Source organism: Bacillus rossius, chromosome 1 (assembly GCF_032445375.1).
Source record: "Bacillus rossius redtenbacheri isolate Brsri chromosome 1, Brsri_v3, whole genome shotgun sequence".
In the NCBI taxonomy this organism is placed as follows: Eukaryota; Metazoa; Arthropoda; class Insecta; order Phasmatodea; family Bacillidae; genus Bacillus; species Bacillus rossius.
The window spans coordinates 31,709,897-31,729,311 of record NC_086330.1 but is presented as its reverse complement, the minus strand read 5'-3'; the positions used below and the strand labels follow the sequence as shown (position 1 = coordinate 31,729,311).

Below are 19,415 nucleotides of genomic sequence, written 5' to 3'. Positions count from 1 at the left end.
ACAACATGGGCGATATTGCAAAATACATTTATTTTTATCATTACCTCACCATAATTCCCTCACAATGAGGGAATTACACATTAAATGAGGGAATGACATAATTTATAAATTACTGTTATTGTTCATTGTGGGGTTATATAATTCATATATTATAATCACAAAGGGTTTTGGTAATTTATGAACTGTATAGGTATTTCCTTCACATATTGTTTGAAATAATCAGGAATGGAAAACAATGTGATGCAAAAGCAAGAAAAAAAGAGTATGACAGGAGACGGCGTGAAGAAAAAAAAACCCACAACAATTAGAAATAATGAGAGAAAAAGAAAGGCTAAAATATGCTAATAAAAGGGCTTCAGGAAATGTTAAGAGTGTATCAGAAATGACATCAAGAGAACACAGAGCCAAGAAAAAGCAATGGAAGACCAATTCGAAGAAATTTAGAGATAGTAAAAAGTATATACGAGAATCATTACAGGTAATGTTGAGAATCTCTTCACCGCTACCGAGTCCAAGTGACCCACACCAGGCAATGATACAGCATGACTCTGAACCACCGTCAAGAAAGAAATGTGGACGGATGACTGTTAAAAGGAACAGAAGTGCCATGTATAGAAGAATCAAAGAACTTAAAAAAAAAAAAAACTCAAGACAACAGAAAACTGTGCTGAAAGTTACAAAAAAAGGTACCAAAAATCAGAGAAGCATTACACAAAGAATGCCGAATTAACGCCTCGAACTAAAGTTACATTGATAATAGGAAAGGAGAAAGTATCATCAGAAGTCAGAAAGAGATTATTATTTGGGGAAGTCATGAGTACTGAATTAAAAGAAAGTGTGAAGAGCATAGGGAAGAGTCATAATAGTAAAAAGATGATTCAAAGAGTTGTTGCAGGAAGAGTGTTAAAGAAATACAGGATGTTATCTGTGGCTAAAAAGCACTGTAATTTAAGTTACTTGGCTGGTCCAGTTCACAAGAACATTAGAATTCAGTGTCAGGCAAGAGGTAAAGTGTTAACCTACTACATGAAGAACGATGTTACGAGATTTTTTGAAAACGACGATGTCTGTCGTACATATCCCGGCAAAAAGGACTGTCTTACCAAAAATGGAGTGAAGAAGCAGAAGCCTCTACTAAGTAATACCTTGCAGAATTTGCACAAGAAATTTTCCGACACTGTTTCTTATGGGATAAGTTATGCATCATTTTGCAGATTGAAACCATTTTGGATAGTAACCCCAAAGCATTCCGATAGAGAAATGTGCAAATGCATCATCCATGCCAACACTGAGCTGCTTGTTGCGAAATTGTATGAAGAGAAGATTTTTCAATATAAACATCCAGATGAAGTTCTCCCATCTCTGTGCTGCGATAGTTCTTATCCCAAGTGTTTGAGGAGGAAGTGTAACAATTGTAAAGAAAAATGTATATTGTATGAAGTCCCAGATGCAGAGAAACAAATAACTTTAAAAAAATGGGGTAATGAAGAAGTTACATACTTAAGTAAAGGAACCAAAAGAAAAATTAAGAAAACAATAACAAAGGAAGTTGCAACTACGTGTAAGGATTTAGTTATCCAACTAGAAACAACATTTAATAAATACATGAATCATGTAGCAAACATTGTTCACCAGTACAAAGAATATTTCAAGGTAAAGAGTGAATTAACACCAGGGACTAGTTTTACACGTAGACTTCAGTGAAAATTATGCATGCAAGTACAATGAAAAAATTCAGTCTGTGCATTTTGGGGGTGGAAGGCAACAGATAACATTACACACTGGTGTTCTTTATTCTGCTGGTGAATCTGGTACATCAGTAAAATCCTTTTGTTTCATTAGTTCAAGTTCGCGACATAACACTGTAGCAGTTTGGTCTCATCTACAGCCTGTTTTGCAGTGGGCACAAGACAAAGAGAATTTGCATACTGTATATATTCTAAGTGATGGCGCTGGTAGCCAGTACAAAAATAAAACCGCTTTCTACATAATGTCAAACTTTCTTGACCGTTTTTTGCCAACAATAGAAAACTTCACTTGGAACTTTAATGAATCAGGACATGGTAAGGGTGCTCCTGATGGTGTGGATTGATGCCTTAAGCGAACTGCTGATAGATTAGTTGCAGAAGGTAAGGATGATTCAAATTTTGAAACATTTTGGGCAAGAAGATTGAAGCTTTTAAGGGTACATTACAGGTTCATCAAGTTGTCGACTGCTCAAAGAAGAGAAGTAGCGGTCTGCAATTCAGAAGTTCAAGCTGCTTTAGCTGCCAAAAAAAATGTGTCCGTTTCTTTCTTGGTGAAGGATATAAGCCTAAAATGAACACGGAAAGTTATTACAGGAAAGACAATGAAATAAACTGAGAAAATGAAATTGAACCAAATGGATGTGTCGATGAAAGTGGCTTTGAGAATACACATTATGAAGGAATAACCGAAAATTTACACAATTACAACATTGGAGGTAAGTTTTTTAGGCGGCTTACTAAAATGAATAACATATTATAAAGTTATTATTCTCATGATTATTTTTATATTTTTATTTACAGGTGTGACTGACGACACTTACAGTGTTGGAGAATGGGTTTTGGTAAATTACGATGGCATCAAATATCCTGGTGAAATAACCTCTATAGTATTTGAACATGCAGTTGAAGTATCTGTGATGCCTCCAGCAGCTGGTGGGACTTACAAATGGCCGACATTGCCTGATAGACTGCTTTATAACTTGAATGACGTCGTGAAGAAGATAAGCAGGCCATGCCCATCAGGCTCCAGAGCAGCCTTCTTTGTTTTCTAAGACTTGTGAAAAACTATGTTAAAATATTTTGGCAACGTTTCTTTTTTCCATTAACATGTTTTTAAAAGTAATTTTTTGTTTTTAATATAACAAATATGTTATAGTCCTCTTGATTTAAGTTTGTTGAGTGTTTTTCCAACTATTGAACAAATGAGTCTGTTAAAATTTTGTGTCACAGTTTCATTTCTTTACACGTCAGAATTTTTAAAATGTACCTAACCTAATATGCTCTACATTTCTGCGTGAATTGGTTTGTATTAAATTGTAAATAACAAAAGTTAAAATGTTTGTAATTATTTGATTTTGTCATTCCCTCATATCAGAAAATCATCATTCCCTCATTTCACAATATTAAATTTTTATTTTTTCCCCCATCAAAATTGTGGAAACGACTTCGGCCATAGCATAATTTCTATTTCTAAACACATTATCTAGCACATAAAATATTATTAGCCTCTACTTATAAATATTTATGACATCAGATTTTAACTATCGGAAATCAGTAATTAGCTGAGAATCACCCATATATAGATGCAGATAGAGAAAAAGATAAATATATATATATATATATATATATATATATATATATATATATAAGATGGATAGATCATTTGTATATGTGTAACTACTTCAAACATATTACAAAACAAAACTGAATGAGGCATTGAAATGCATGCCGAGCATTAGCTAGATAATGGAATCTTTTCTATATAAGTAATCTTTTATTTTTTAAGCTTTTATCTATAGTGCTTTATAGAGTCGAGATTACATACAGACCACCAACTTTTAGATATATAAAGGTAAATAACTGAACACTGGCAGAACAACGTCTACTGGGTTCTGCCAGCGATATAAATTATTTTACACACTTGACATTCAAACGAAGAAGACAATATTACTGTCTACATCTGATTTCAAAAAAGGTCCCCTTCACCCTGTGTTCAGCCCGGGCAACGCCGGGTACTGCAGCTAGTCATTTATATTATATGAATAAGTTATAAATAATACGCAGCCTAAAACTAGTCTAAAATTAAAAAAAAAAAAATTAAATAAATAACCCCTCTTTTGTGGGGAATCCTGAACTTTACTATAAATCCCCATTTAATGGGAAACACCCATTCTATGAAGGATCCTGCTCATATTGTGAAATACCCTCTCTGTGGGGAAGACCCATTTTATGAAGAAACCACCTACTGTGGAGAAATACCCTTTATGTGGTTTAAGTCCCAGTCTGATGTGCAGATTTGCTGGATTTAAGTCCTTTGATGTTTTAACTTTTCTGGTTCAACATGAGTGGCAGAAAGCGGGATGTTGTATGGCTTTCATTTGAAGAAGTTAAGAAGGAATCGAGAATGAGGGCCAAATGTAAAAAATGTGGCACTGAACTGACAGGTCAAGTCTTCAGAATGAAAAATCACCTATCTAAATGCGAAAGTTCAGCTAAGCAATACGATTCAGATAAGATCATAAGTTTCATAATTAGTTTGTTATATTCTGTATATATCAAAAAACTATGATATCACAATTAAATTATTTGTAATTATAAACTAAAGAAAACTAATCGTGAAAAAGTCTTACAAGACGTAAAATTTATTTTAATAAATTCAAGAGGCAATATGTCCTTGATAAATTTTTTTACTACTGCCCACTTTTTTATGCATATAACAATATTTTGAGCATAAGCCTTCCAAAATACTTCATTAATACCGTTTACAATATCTGTAAAATGATTTGTCTATAATCTACGTTTCACCGTTATCAATATGCAATTCAAGATATGATAAGGTATCTGTAGTGGAACGCATACTCACGCGCACTTCGCCCATGGGGCCCGAGTCGTCGCTGTAGGTGGCGATGATGACATTCACATTCTCCACAATCCTCTGGAATGTCTGGTACAGTTCCTCCGCTCCTAGTTGCAGTTCCAACAGCGCACGGTCCATCTTGTTCATGAACAGAACGGGCTTGATGCGCTCCGCTATTGCTTGACGCAGCACTGTCTCTGTTTGGACGCACACGCCTGCAATGCCATCACACCGTTACACAAGCTTGTCACGGCACTACTGTTATTTCATTCACAACTTCACACACAGTGAGGAGCAACATGCCATACGACTGAGTGAATTCCATCTCTAGTGAACAATTTGGAACCAATGTATGGAAGTCATTACTGTCCACAACCTAAACAAAAAAAATATCTGGACCTGGCATAGTTGGCAACATGAGGACAAGTACATAAGTTAATACTCCAATGCCTCACTGACAAAAAGTACTAATACAAGATGAAATGCACAATACATAGAGAAATTTAAACTTTTATTAAATATCCAGTATTCAGAATCTCTTCCTTTCAAGTAATCTTTCGAAAGGCTGTCTATAAAATTAAATTATGGATACTTTTAAACTATGTTTATAGTATTATCCTAAATAATATGTTAAAAATGTATTATATTTTGAGCAATTATTTAACTTAGTTACATTTAATGAATTAAAATAGGGAAATCCTAGGGTTATTGTCATGTAAATTTAGCAACAGAAAATAGCAATAGTTGCACCACTCCCACATTCACAATGAGATCAACAAATTACAATCCGCGACAAGAGGGGAGATAAATAAGCTTCCTTATCATGGTGTTAACGTAGACTAAAATTGTATTTAACTAATACCTTTTTAAAAGAATATTAATGGTAGTGGTAAATGACAGCCTCTCATGTTTCATTTACCATTAAATCTATGAACACTGGTAAGCCAATACACAATTTTTTTATTTTTAGAGTACGTGTTCTGAAAAAAAAATTGTATTTTGAATACTACTAGTCCTAAAAAAAACAATTTAGTATGGTCACATAATCTAACAATTTACACCAATTCACAGTAATTTTTATGTAGCTAAACGTACATAAATAACTTTTTAAACCGATTAACTACCCTAAATATTGCAATTCAGTTTTATCAGTATTATCAAATAGAGAGGAACTAAAAAAAATTCTATTCTCAAAATTTAATCTTAATTTTTTTCAGAAGAGCACCTACTCTAGAAAATTACTGCCAACTACTCAGTCAACATTTTATAAAAAGTAATGTCGCTGGCAAAAGAACATTCATAGCACAATTCTTGAGCCATCGTAACCACCTGACAAACTACAATAGATATCACCATGAATGCACTACGAACTATCGTTAACATAGCAAAAAATTTTAATTACTAGCCACACTGATGTCATGTACTTACCAGAGACGCAGTCCACAACCACCAATGCACCATCGGTGACTCGCAAAGCTGCAGTCACCTCACTCGAGAAGTCCACGTGGCCCGGAGAATCAATTAGATTGATCAAGAAACCTTTTTCGTTTTTATCTCTCTGGTCTGGGTTGGTAATGAAGACCAAGTCTTTTTCATCAAGCTCAAAGTACATGGAGATGGCACTGGATAAAACAAACAAAAAAGTCATTAGTTACATAAATTAAAAGGAAATGCAAATTATCACCAAACCAATGTCCCAAAAATCTAAAATTATCTTAATCTAAAAAAAAAAATTCCAAAATATGCCCAATTTTGTGACATTTAACTGACATCAGTAACAGACCACACTTCTTAACTAAGAATTCTACTAGCACCTGTTTTTCAAAACCATTATAGTTAAAATAATCTCATTTCAATTTACATTTAGGTTTACATATTGTGCATTACAAAGGACTCAAAATACAAAACACTGTCCAGGTACATTCAGGAAGAAATCAACCATAGCCATGGCATAGTATCATTGCAGCATTTGTATGTGATTAAAGAAAATGATACAAAACCAATTAAAAAAGCTGGAAATGTCATCTAACACTACAATTTAGCTTGGTTAGATTCCTTAACTCATAAAATAAAAGCTGTAACCAAATTTAGTTCTAACAAGCAATATTTGAGACCTGATATGACCTATAAAAATAAATGCCTTCAGCATACATACACAGCTGCCACTCTTACTATCTTAAAAAAAAGTAAATGTTTTATGTTGCCCAATGGCTTAAAGGTGGCAATTATCATCTTGTACACAGCTGTCATTATTTAGTGCATTTTTCATTAGATACAAAAAGTCAAAACAAATTTTCATTCATAAAATACAACTAAAATGCAGTAAAAATTTTTTGTACATACATCTTCAAATTCCTAAAATAAAAGTAAAAGCAAATTAAAGAATCACATTCAACAGAATCCCACATATTGCAATTACAGTTAAACTATCAGTATTATATTTTTGATCACCATTAATAACACTAGAAAGATTTCGAAAAATAAATAAATAACTTACTTAAACTAACCTAGTTTAATTTTATTGGGGCTATACTTTGTTGTTGTCAAGGTCATTGCTGACTTGCATCTACAAGAAGTACAATGCAGGAAAAATGAAAATGGACTATCTTATATTTAACCATCACATCAAGCAGCAAAACTATACGGAGGGTGGGTCTACCAGAGTTTAAACTTACGTCTTCCCTAACGATAGCCCCATTTTTAGCATTGCATTATCTCGTTCAGTTGTACATCGCATCAATAAAAAGAATGTCCCAGTTTCAAATGGTATATAAAACAGTTTCATTTAGACTAATTATAAAAAAATCATTTATCTAATTTAAGGTAACTGACCTAGTTTTCATTACAAATGTTCAATATGTGCACCTTTAGTCATACAGCACAAATTCACACTTTGGTTAATAAGTCCAGAGGAATGGAAGCAATAGCCTCTTCAATTTTGCGTCAACTCTGGCAAATCATTAGGTAGAAGTAGAACGTTGACGTCAACCGGGCCTGCGCCCCAGAAACTTGGTCAGCCTCCGCCACCTTTCCCCTCACCCCCCCCCCCCCCTTCCTAGGCCCACTTCCCGCACTGGCAGTCGCACCGCCACGTGTACGTAGTCGTGTGTTTAAATAGCGTGCCACGGACTACTTCAAGAGGGTGCTGTAGCGGCAGTGTGATGTTCCCCATAATTCGTAATAATTATATTGTAAATCTTTTTATTTTTTCCCCGGTTATTTGTGTCACCACTGAAAGGCGGGAGGGCTATTGTTTTGTTTAGTATGTAATTTTAAGCGTGTAAGATAAAGATGTTGCCGGACGGACACGAACGTGAACGAAGTCGACATGTATTTAAACATAAGAAATTAATAACTGTATGTAAAATAATAGTAGAGCCGTGGGAGAGCGTGCCATAATTGTAGAAGTGTTTTTGTATTTCCTTATGCAAGATTGCAAGGCACTTCATCGGAAGGGTTTAGCGGTAATCTGGCAAGGCGGGAAGGCGCCATGTTGTTCAGATGGAGCCCTTCGCTCAGCCAGTTCTCCGCCGCCAACGACCGAGGTAAGACACTGCCTTCTGTGGCCATAGGCGACATGGCCACTTGATTTTAGATTTATTTTAATTAATTTTGAATTATGGCTGCTAAGTAATTTTAGTTTTAATATTTGCCCCCTTTTTTTTTTTTTTTAAAAAGTATTGGTTTGTTATAAGTTTTGTAAATCTTATTTTTAAATATGTTTGTATATTATGTTATTTTTTACGTTAATGGTTTAGTTTCTTAATATTTAATAATAACGCTTTGGACTTTCAATCAAAATACTGTGTGCGACGCTCCCCCGCTGTGAGCATGCAAACGGACTGTTCCAAGGCTATAATGTGGTGGGGGAAATACGTCAAGAAAAAAAAGAAAAAGACAGAATGAGCTGTAGGCGGAGGGTCGTCAGCTGATCGCCGTGTGGCGTGTGTGCGCTTCGAGCGTAACGGGCGCGATGGCTCGTGGTATTGGGCCTGGGCAAGCTCGCGAATACTTTTTCAATAAAATCAGCTGACGTGTATTGAGCATTGGGGAATTCTTACGTCGTCACGGGTGCCGCCAAGAAGAAGAAGAGTTCACGCTACATTTTCCGTTGATTGCAGAGTTAATATGAAGCATTTAGCACCTCTGCTAAATTACAGCCCGCTAAACTCCGGGCCAGGAGGTCCGGGGTGTGATTCAACGTACATCGTTCGTCCAAGTAAGTGATTCCGGCCCTGAACTTTTGCCCCTGTAATCCCGGGGCTTTGATTTGGACTTTGCCAAAATAAGAGTAAATAATTCAAAAATAACTTCTGCAAAAAGACCCTGCCCACAACTTCGAGTGTATGTTCCATCGTGGTACCAATTTTAACGAACCTTGAATCATGCGAAGCGAAGCGTCGAAAATTAAAAATCACCCGGGTGTAATTAAGACATTTTAGAGTGACATTTATTTTTATTAACTTTTATTTAAAAAGAATTGTAATTCATTATTTATTTATATATATATATATATATATTTTTTTTTTTTTTTTGGAGCAGCTTTTCATCAATGTCTGATTTTATTTATGGGTTTATTACAGTATTTATTTATTGGTATATACTAAAACGTGGCTCTATTAAAAGCCTCTGTAGCTCTATAGGGCAAAAGGTTATAGGTATTATTGTAATCTTTTTGAGATTTTGTCTTCAATTAAATTGCCTGCCATGTTCATGCGCAAGTAGTCCTATTAAAGTTTTTGGCATTTCAAGTAATTACGTGTTTTTCGTTTTAAATACTATTACTCTGTTCTCTTCCTTTTCCAAAAGGTCTTTGAATAATTTACTTAAATATTTTGGGGCACCGGTTTATTGGAGCAGCCCGCAAAATAATAATTTGAAAAAGATTAAGAATTTACGTGGAGTGTTTAAGGCTGTTCCCAGACGGGTGTCTGACTTGTGGTGGTGTGACACAGGGGGTGCCAACCACGACACTTCTACACCCGGGGACTTCACTCTTTTTCACTGACCATTAGTTCAGTTTTTTCTTAATTAATTCAAATCTTTTTCACGCTATCCCCGGGGCTTGCCTCGGTCGAGGGACTGTTTATTTAAATTTTTGACTCTTAACAAAACTTTTTAACGCTTCATAAGTAATCGCTTATGCGGCCACGTGTGTGGGCCTTATTCCCATGATCCGATTAAGTGCCTTGGGTCTTGGAACCATATCCTTGTGAAGACGTGTATGGGAGTACGCTCATGCATTAAACTTAGCGTATTACACCAAGGGTCTAGTCTTGCCTCACACGGACGACGTCACACCCTGAGACGGATCTCAGCTGGGTCCACGTGTCCTTCCACGTGGTGGCACCCATTATCAATCAGCACCGCAACGACCCTCACGAAACCCGAACCGCGACAATGTAGACACAATCCTTTATAAAGCTCCAAAGGAAAAAAAATACATGGCGTTATGTCAGGTGAACGTGGAGACCCAACGAAAGAGCTCCATCATCTTGAATTGCCTATATCAGCGGATGTTTTTGTTACATGGGGGATTACAATTAAAGTTTAAATGAAATGCACAGTGAACTGAAATTATAGATACACTCTCAGATAACTTCAGAACACAAAACACCTTACGCTCAGGAGTCACATTTTGCGTAGGTGGAGTTGCAAGTGAGAAAAAATACAAACCAGTACTCGCACATGAACTTATTTAAAACTTTTTGAGTACTCTTTGTGATCTAAAACCAGCACACTATAATGCTTACAGTTAATGCTATTAAAAATTTATAAAAGGGGGAATTCTTTCATGGACTATATTTGCTCATTTGGTTGTATGGTACATTTTAGCCATATGGTAACATTACTATTACACTCATATGTCAATCATCCACCATTTCAGTAATATTGATCAGAATGTTTGCCTTTCATAAAAAGCAATACAAATGAGGGTCTGAAATTCGGCACCAATAATGCCACTCATGTTCAGAATTTTGCGGATGGATTCCGGCCGTTGAGCTTTGCTGCCAGGTCACATTAATGCTGCCAATCTTTTTAAATCTCTAAGAGATTATCATTTCTGTATTTTTGTTTTAATGCAGCTAACATTTCATACGTACCTTTATGTAATGAGTTTTTGAGTGCTACCAAAACTACAGTAAATTTCTTTTCTTTCTTTATATAAAGCTGCTTATTACAACTTGTCTGAAATAGTTTCATACTTTAAAGTATGTTTTTTTTTTCTCTATGGTATATGTTTAAACTATATATTGATGTTCAAAAATCTTGCAAATTCCCTAATTTGGCACAGCCGTAATTCCAAACATGCTTAAGACCTTTCACTAAAATGGCTTGGGAAATTAATTTGTTAAAACATTTTAATGCCTCATAATTCCAAAACTTTTACTAAACTAAAAACCAAAATTGCAAAATTAGAAAAATGTAATTTTTGTGGGATAAGACAACTCTTTATAATAAGCACATTCAAGTAAAAAAAACTCATTGTACTTGGTAAGGTAAGCTTGAATGCAACATTGACAAACAGAACAGATATAAAAAATAAGAACCAAATACCAACAACCAAGACTATTTGAAATCCTTTATGTAAATATAGCTGAACAAGTAAAATCTAATATCACCACATTCAACAAGTTTCCTTCATTTTCCACAGTCACAATATAATGACATCGACCAGGGCTATGCCTTCCCTAAGCCCGATGTGTCTAGCTCTTCTCCCACCATCACCCTATATTCAAACCTCCCACCGAGTGTGTCTATATGTGTATGTTTGTCCGCCCCGCAAGAGGTGAGCAGTCTGAGCCCCACACCCCTAGAATAATAATTTAACTAATAATTTGTAATTTTACTTATATTTTAATCCCCCAAGTATTTTATTTTCTTTAGACTTAAATAAGGACAGAGTAGCACAATGCACAAACATTTCAAAATGCACCCCTACGCAGGCAGTTTATTTTTTAACTTAATAATTACTACACATAAATGTTATAAATATAATACTTAATGATTAATTGTGACTAATTACTTATTCAGTGTTCGAGAGGTCCTGTTGTGTTATCTGTTGCTTCACGAAATTATAAAAGGCCCAACAGTAGTTCAACTGCTTCCTTCCGCCATGGCAGTCGGACCACACCCAGTCTCTCTCCTCCACTGCCCTGGGTAGGACGCAACCTATGCACCTCATCAACATCACCGTTTAATTTCAACCAATCTTTAGCATCTGCCGTCATCAATGTCTTTTTAACCCTTTTTCATCTTCCGAGGTTTACCCTGGGTAGTAGACTGTTTAATTAAACATTTAAGTCATGGAGGACATTTTAAATCAAACTACACAACAGTTTATAGACAAGACCAAGCTGTGTTCTGGTCTGCCCTTAACCCAGTTGAATTGCAGTTTGCATCTTTTACAGCTTATAACATAAAATTAACTTTCATAAATGTGTTCGTTCCTGTACGACTCAACCAGAATAAGCCCCTCCAAACAGATATGCGAGCGAGTACATGATTGTGTGACCACGCGTGCTTCCTGCATAGGAGACCGGAGCATGTGGGACGCCCTAAGATCCCACTGACGATTATCATTCGGTAGTGTAAAAGCGTACCTGCCGCTCAGAGCAGGTTGGTAGGGTAGGCTTTAACGCCATATAGGGGGGATCAAGCCTAGCACCCATACGAGCGACGTCATGACCCAGAGACGGAGTCACTAGCCGGGTCCACGTGCCCATCCACGTAGTGGCGCCCATGTCAACGGTCCACAACGAGCCTAATTAGTCAATTCAATAAATTCCCCTCAATGTCAATACTGTAGCAGATTTTACTTTGAATTAATAAAAGTTGCACAGATATTACACAACAATTCCAGTGACATGAGGTAAACTATTTTGTAGCAATCTGCACTCAGCATGCTGCAACTGGACATAAAGATAGAGGTCCTGCAGTAGCGTTATGGCAGTCTGCACTCATCTGCTTCCATTAGCACAGCCAACACTGTCACTGTCGCTCTTGGGACTGGCCCAAGACAAGACTACGGCATGGCGCATTGTGTGCTGGAAGCTATTAGCATACAAGTAGCATCAGTCAACAGCACTATATTGACAATTCCCAGGTGTACCATTTGAGTTCTTGCTCGAACTTGTTTCATGAACAGATTTGATAATGATTAAAAACTATTTGAATTTAATAGCCAAATAACTTTGGGAAGAACCAACTGAACTGGTTATTTAAAACCATGATGATCAATTGGCATAGCAGGACCAGACGTTTCTATAATCTGAACAGATTTTATGTAGGTTATTATCATCATACGTAAATGTGTAAGAAATGATTTACAAAATGTCAGATCATAAAACATTTGGAATAAATGTTCCTTTTCTAGTTACAAACACTTCCCACATTAAAAAAAAAACTATTTTTTTTTTTTTTTTTAGTTTTAAATGTCTGTAAACAAGGATTTTAATTATACCTGCATTACTTTAATTGTTAAAAAGAGTATTTGTACTAAAAAAATATACTAATATCTGTGTGTTCAATTTTAGGTCAATCTTAAAAATCATGGCTTTTCCATTAATTTTTTTTATATAAAAATCAAAGTGTTTTTTTAACACTACATACATTCTACTAACCCTACTGGTTTCTAATAAATTACAATGTATAGGTCACAGTAAGTAGCCTGTGCAGTAACACGGCCATTGCCATGTTGTGCTTTATTAGAGCATAGAAAACTACTTTCCACGAGAGATTGGCCTGATTGTAGTCACCACCCTACTGTTTTCTTACTACTAGCTGTAACATGATCCTGTTGTTCTCCAGAGATCCTTATGAATATAACATAGCCAAAACTGTTTTCAAAATGGACAGGTATGTTTACTGCCAGTACGTTATGGCTGGGGCCAAGACTTCTACCTTAATATTTCCATTTCAAGTGAAAACCAATTAGGATGGAAGACAGTCTTGGCCCTAGCCTTAACACATAGACATTAAAGTCCCTTCTTTTAGAAAACAGTCTCAGCTACACTGTATTCCTAAGGATCTCTTGAGAACCAGTGTCAGGTTCCAAATAGGATCAAGGCAACAGTAGAGCGGTGATAACAAACAGGGAGATCACTCATGGAAAAAAAATGCTATTAATCACAACAAAATCACTATAGCAAGCAGACTGTGGTTGCTATAAGCCGAAGTTTACCTAGATTAATTTGTTTAAATAGTAGCAATCACAAAAATATGTGTTATATTATGTAAGGACTACTTTCCTTAATAATACAAAACCACACTTAACACAAATATGTAGTACCAAAACAGTTAATACACAGGTCATTTTCCTTATTAATACAAATTCACATATGACACAAGTTGAACCAAGTTGAACCAAAACAGATACATACGCAGCACACACATTTACACATGCAGTAAGTGTTAAACTGACATAACTTTACCTATACACGTAAATTCCTCAGATTCAAGTAGTAATTTGCAAAAATGTAGAGAGAGGAAAAGCCGCAGCTCTATAAATTTACCTATTTTTCAATTATTAAAAAACTGAAATAAGCAGTGACCACAGGCACTAATTTGTGGACTCTGCAACAACCATTTATTAAAAAAAAAAAAAAAAAAAAAAAAAAAAAAAAAAACAGGTAGCCAACTATAAACATTTCAAAATTCTGCCTAAAATAAAAATCAATACCTATACCAACAAAATGTCATTAAATTGTTCCAGCCAATAGACTTGAGATTAATTTTTCATCAGCACTGTTGCTGCTTTGTAAATTCAAATTAACTAACGTTTGAATGATTTTTAGCAAAGGAGTCCGGTTTGATTGCAAATTTCCAACAAATGACAAACATTTTCAAACCATTATTTGTAAAACTCTGATCACAAGTAGCAGTGTAACCATCCATAAGTGAATCTACACAGTGACTTACATCACAGTATCGTAACAAATTAGCATTCCATGATTATACAGGACAGTCATTTGCTGCAAACAGTGACAATTGCCAAATTTGATCTCACTTGTTAAAATCTCCATTTATTTATTTACAGTACGAGCATGTGTCGTTTTGTCTAAAAGCATTTTGCCTAATTTTAGGCAAAACACCGTTTAGGCAAAATGCCGTTAGGCAAAACGCCGTTAGGCAAAACGCCGTTAGGCAAATCGCCGTTAGGCAAACCGCTGATAGGTTAGGTTAGCTTAGGTTAGCTTAAGTTAGGTTAGGTTAGCTTAGGTTAGTCTAGCTTAGGTTAGTCTAGCTTAGGTTAGTCTAGGTTAGGTTAGTCTAGGTTAGGTTAGTCTAGGTTAGGTTAGTCTAGGTTAGGTTAGTCTAGGTTAGGTTAGTCTAGGTTAGGTTAGGCAAAATGCTGTTAGGCAAATCGCCATTAGCAAAATGCCATTAGGCACTTCGCCATTAGGCAAAATGAGGTTTTGTCATCATAGTAACATTTTAGTCAAAACGCCGTTAGGCAAATCGCCATTAGACAAATCGCCGTTAGACAAAACGCCATCAGGCAGAACTCAGTTAGAGAAAACTCCGTTAGAGAAATCGCCGTTAGGCAAATCGCCGTTAGGCAAATCGCCTTTAGGCAAACGCCTTTAGGCGAAATGACTTTAGGCAAATCGCCTGTTACTCGACAGTACATGTCAAGTGCTGCTGCTACCCTAGATTAACACTTAACGTTTTACAATACTGCACCAATCAAAATTCATGATGCAACAGAACACACAAATAGATGGCAGCCTGTACGCACAGCAAACTCACTGAGGATAAGTTAGATTCAAAATTGAAAAATTACCTGATCGTACCATAATACCTAATTATCGTACACACTTTAAAAACACAGAAATTCTTTCTTTCCACAACAACCTAAATCAATTCCTTAAATTAATGTGTATAAAACAGGAAAAAACAAATTATATATACATGTTCATGAAGTTATATGTGATAATAAAATGGTTTGCAAGACCGTTCTTAAAAATTAAATAAAAACATAAATGGTTAGTTAGGATTAAGTAAAATTCTAAACTGAGATTTGATTTGAAAACAAGAAGCATAATTTTGATATATAAAAATAAACTAGCCTATGGTGCAACATTCGGCTTGGTGCAAACGTTTAAGGAGACCCTTGGTTACACCACATAACCTTCAGAATTGGGGGATATGGCACCATTTTTTACCACGAGCCCCCCCATTTGGTAACTGTGTGTATTTTGATCGGACTTGTCAATAAAAAAGAATTAATAAATGGTGAAACCAAGGGTCTCCTTAAATGTTTGCACCAAGCCAAATGCTGCACCGTTGTCTAGTTTATTTTTTATTGATTTTTTTTATTAAGTCTGATCAAAATACACAGTTACCAAATGGGGGTCTCATAGTAAAAAATGGTGCCATATCCCCCAATTCTGAAGGTTGTGTGGTGTAACCAAGGGTCTCCTTAAACGTTTGCAACAAGTCGAATGTTGCACTATAGCCTAGTTTATTTTTATATATCAAAATTATGCTTCTTGTTTTCAAATTCGAATCTCAGTTTGTAATCTAATTTATACTTATTTAACATTTATGTTTTTATTTAGTATTGAAGAATGGTCTTGTAAACCATTTTATTAACACGTATAAGTTCATGAACATGTATATATAATTTTTACCCCTGTTTTACACACATTAATTTAAGGAATTGACAGGCTGTTGTTGCACGAAGGAATTTCTGTGTTTTTAAGGTGTGTACGATAATTATGGTAGGATCCGGTAATTTTTCAAATTCGAATCTAACTTATCCTAGAGGTGGGTTGTTACAGCAATTTTCGGTATCTGTTCCAACCTGTTACTGATACGGTAATGTACTAGTAACAAGTAGCTGATACTTCTGTATCAGCTAGAGCATTAGCGATCCCAGGAAGCAACAAGATATCAGCATTCTCGTTACAGGTTACACATCCTCCGTGCCGTCATCACCAGCGTAAAAAGGTATCGGTGTTCTCTTTCCACGCCTTTCGTAAACTGCAGCCCCCCCCCCCCTTCTCATCATAATTCATTCCCCCCTTTCCGACGTTAAAGGAGTATTTCTCACTCTCTTACAACCTCCCCTCCCTGTTCTTAATTCTCTCCAACAGTAAAAAAAAAAAAAAGCTCCGCGTACGCAGACCGTGCGACCGTAAGGAGAATCTGATACATTATTTATCATGCCCGGTTATTCTCTACCTCTGTTACGCTCATGCCCGCCTAATACAGCCAGTATCAATCAGTTCAACATTCACTGCAGTTCGTCCTGACCGTGTATTACCACGTACATTGTTGCGGGCTGTCATGCTTTGTAGTTAGTATCTTTATAGTGAAATAAAGAATGGATAAGTGCAGGAAAAAGACTTAATTTGTGTGGAATTTTTTTCACAGAAAATAATGAGTTTGCTAAGTGTAATTTGTGTAAACAAAAACTGAGTTATAAATCATCATCGACTAATCTGAAGAAACATTTGAAACATAAACATCCAACTGTACAGTTACCTGATCAGAATCAAGATAGTTTAACATCACTATCACTGTCCAGAAGTAGGAGCGATGATCGACACTCTTACAACTACCCAAATCTCAAGAGAGTAGTCCTAGAGAAGTTTGCTACAGTTGCTATCTCTGTTCCTTGTGAACGATTGTTTTCAAAAACTGGAATTATTTTGTCTGATCGACGTTCCCGAACATCAAGCGAGAAAGTCAAGAAACTTGTTTTTCTAAATGCCAATAAGAAATATTGTAAATAGTGACTGAACCGATGTTCCCGAACATCAAATGTGTAAGTTAAGAAAATAATGCAATACTTATGTTAAATAGTGACTGAACTTGCAAAGTATTTGTATTTTTATCGATTTTGGCACTATCTGCCTGATGTAACTCAAATGTCTATTGATATAGTATGCTCACTAATAAATCTATGTTTTTTTTTTTTTTTTTTTTTTTCAATGTTTGATAAAATGGTAATCTTTTAATGTATGAAAACACTATTGACTAATTGTTTTCGAAAAAATAAAGTCCATATATTGATTACATCTGTTATTAGGGTCAACTGAGAATTCATTTGCATTTTCATAGCTGTTAGGTGCACAAATATAAATATTATATCTTTTATTAATGTACTTTTTAATATTAAAATTTCATTAGTGTTATTATTGAACGAGACGGTGTTTTAGCTTTGCTTCCTAGATCGTAGATCCACATATCTATCACCTAAGGATGATGGATCTAGAACCAGCGTCCTTGGTCTTGTATCGCTATTAGCGTACTAGCTAGAGTCTTCAGTCTTCGCAAGAAGCACGCACTGCGCACTGAGCGTACTTTGATGTGGGACAATAATCAAAACGACTCTTAACAATTTTGCTCTGCGCCTCTCCTTCAACGCCTTCCCCTGTGCTTCCTCCCCTACATTCTTTCCCTTCTTTATCCCTTATTCGTCGTGCCGCTCCCTCCCCTTTCACAAGCTCCGCCCAAGTAACCGTCATCTGCGCACATTGGCCGTGGTGTTGCTCCAGGCGAATTCTAAACTGATACTAAAGTACTTGATACTTGAATAGTGTACTCGTTTGCATTACCTGATATAGGTGTGTATCAGTTACAAAGTAGCAGGTTGATACTCTACGACCCACCTCTAACTTATCCTCAGTAGCAAACTCTGTCACTGTCGCTTTTGGAACTTGCCCAAGACATGCGTGGTGAATTGTGTGCTGGAAGAAAATACTTAAAAAATATATATATGTAAAGGTTGTACCGGTAAAAGTAACTTACGTGGACTTAATAGTGATGCATCTCTCCTGTTCATCTTGCCTTGTGTCTGTAAATCTCATATCACCAGCTTTGGCACTGGCAATAATTCCAGCTTTTGAAACCAGGGAGTCTGTCAGTGTTGACTTGCCGTGATCCACATGTGCAATGACAGACATATTCCGGATGTTTTTCTTCTTGTTCATCATCACACGTATCTCATCTATACTGAAATTCACCTAAAACACAAAATATCAACAAAGTGAAGCAAATACATAATTTTTCTTAAAAATTACACAAATAATTCAATTACGAACTACTAAAAAAACACAAAACTAAGAAAGAGTTAACTTGTAAGGCGTAAATTCCAGTAAACATTCTAAAAACCGTATTTTGGGAAGAGATTACTAATTTCAAATTGTTGTGCAATCTATCTTTACATCTCAGTATTGAATTCTGAAAGTAACCCTAATATCAACATTTCGAATTCAAACAACAAAACAACAAAAAGTGAAAATAATGGTGAAATAAGCCTTACCATTTTGGATGGCAATCGTTTTCCCGTGCAAGTGTGCAATACCTATAGCACACAGTTACGGACTCCCGCTGAATGGATGGAGACAGCTGATTTGATTTGACAGGCTTTTAACAGGCTGGCAACATAACCACAGTAACAATAAAACTGTTGCAAACTATTCATAGTTCAAGCCATAAATATTCAGAAGAGATTTACTGTTATTAGAAGCATTAATAATATTTCAAAGTCAGAAATGTAGTAATGGTTTATTGTTTATGTAAATATATTTGATTAAACAATCTTTTAAAAATAAATAAAAGATTCCACAGTATGAATAATAATTAGTCAAAACGGAAAAGTAGTTTAAAATATTGATATTTTTAAGGATATTTTTATTATTAAAATCACTTATTTATCTTAATACAAGATAAGTATTTCACATGTCAATTAGTTAATTTATTAATAATAGGAACTAGCTTGGTATTCATATTTAAGACTTGAGCAATTCCTTAAACAAGAAATTATTATATTCATTATTATTTAAAAAAAATTGGGT

At 35.5% G+C, this 19,415-nt stretch overlaps 1 protein-coding gene across 1 annotated transcript in view; it reads right to left on the bottom strand.

Annotated features, from left to right (window-relative positions):
- The window catches only part of LOC134533923 (translation elongation factor 2-like), a 74,482-nt gene extending 55,490 nt beyond the window's left edge, over positions 1-18,992 (bottom strand). Inside the window, exons 1-4 of the mRNA XM_063371734.1 lie at positions 18,881-18,992; positions 18,367-18,581; positions 6,034-6,227; positions 4,612-4,820 (exon numbers count right to left, since the gene is read on the bottom strand). Coding sequence (XP_063227804.1) covers positions 4,612-4,820; positions 6,034-6,227; positions 18,367-18,581; positions 18,881-18,883 — 621 coding nt within the window. The 5' untranslated portion in view covers positions 18,884-18,992. The remainder of the gene's footprint in view (positions 1-4,611; positions 4,821-6,033; positions 6,228-18,366; positions 18,582-18,880) is intronic.
- Positions 18,993-19,415: the final 423 nt, after the last annotated feature.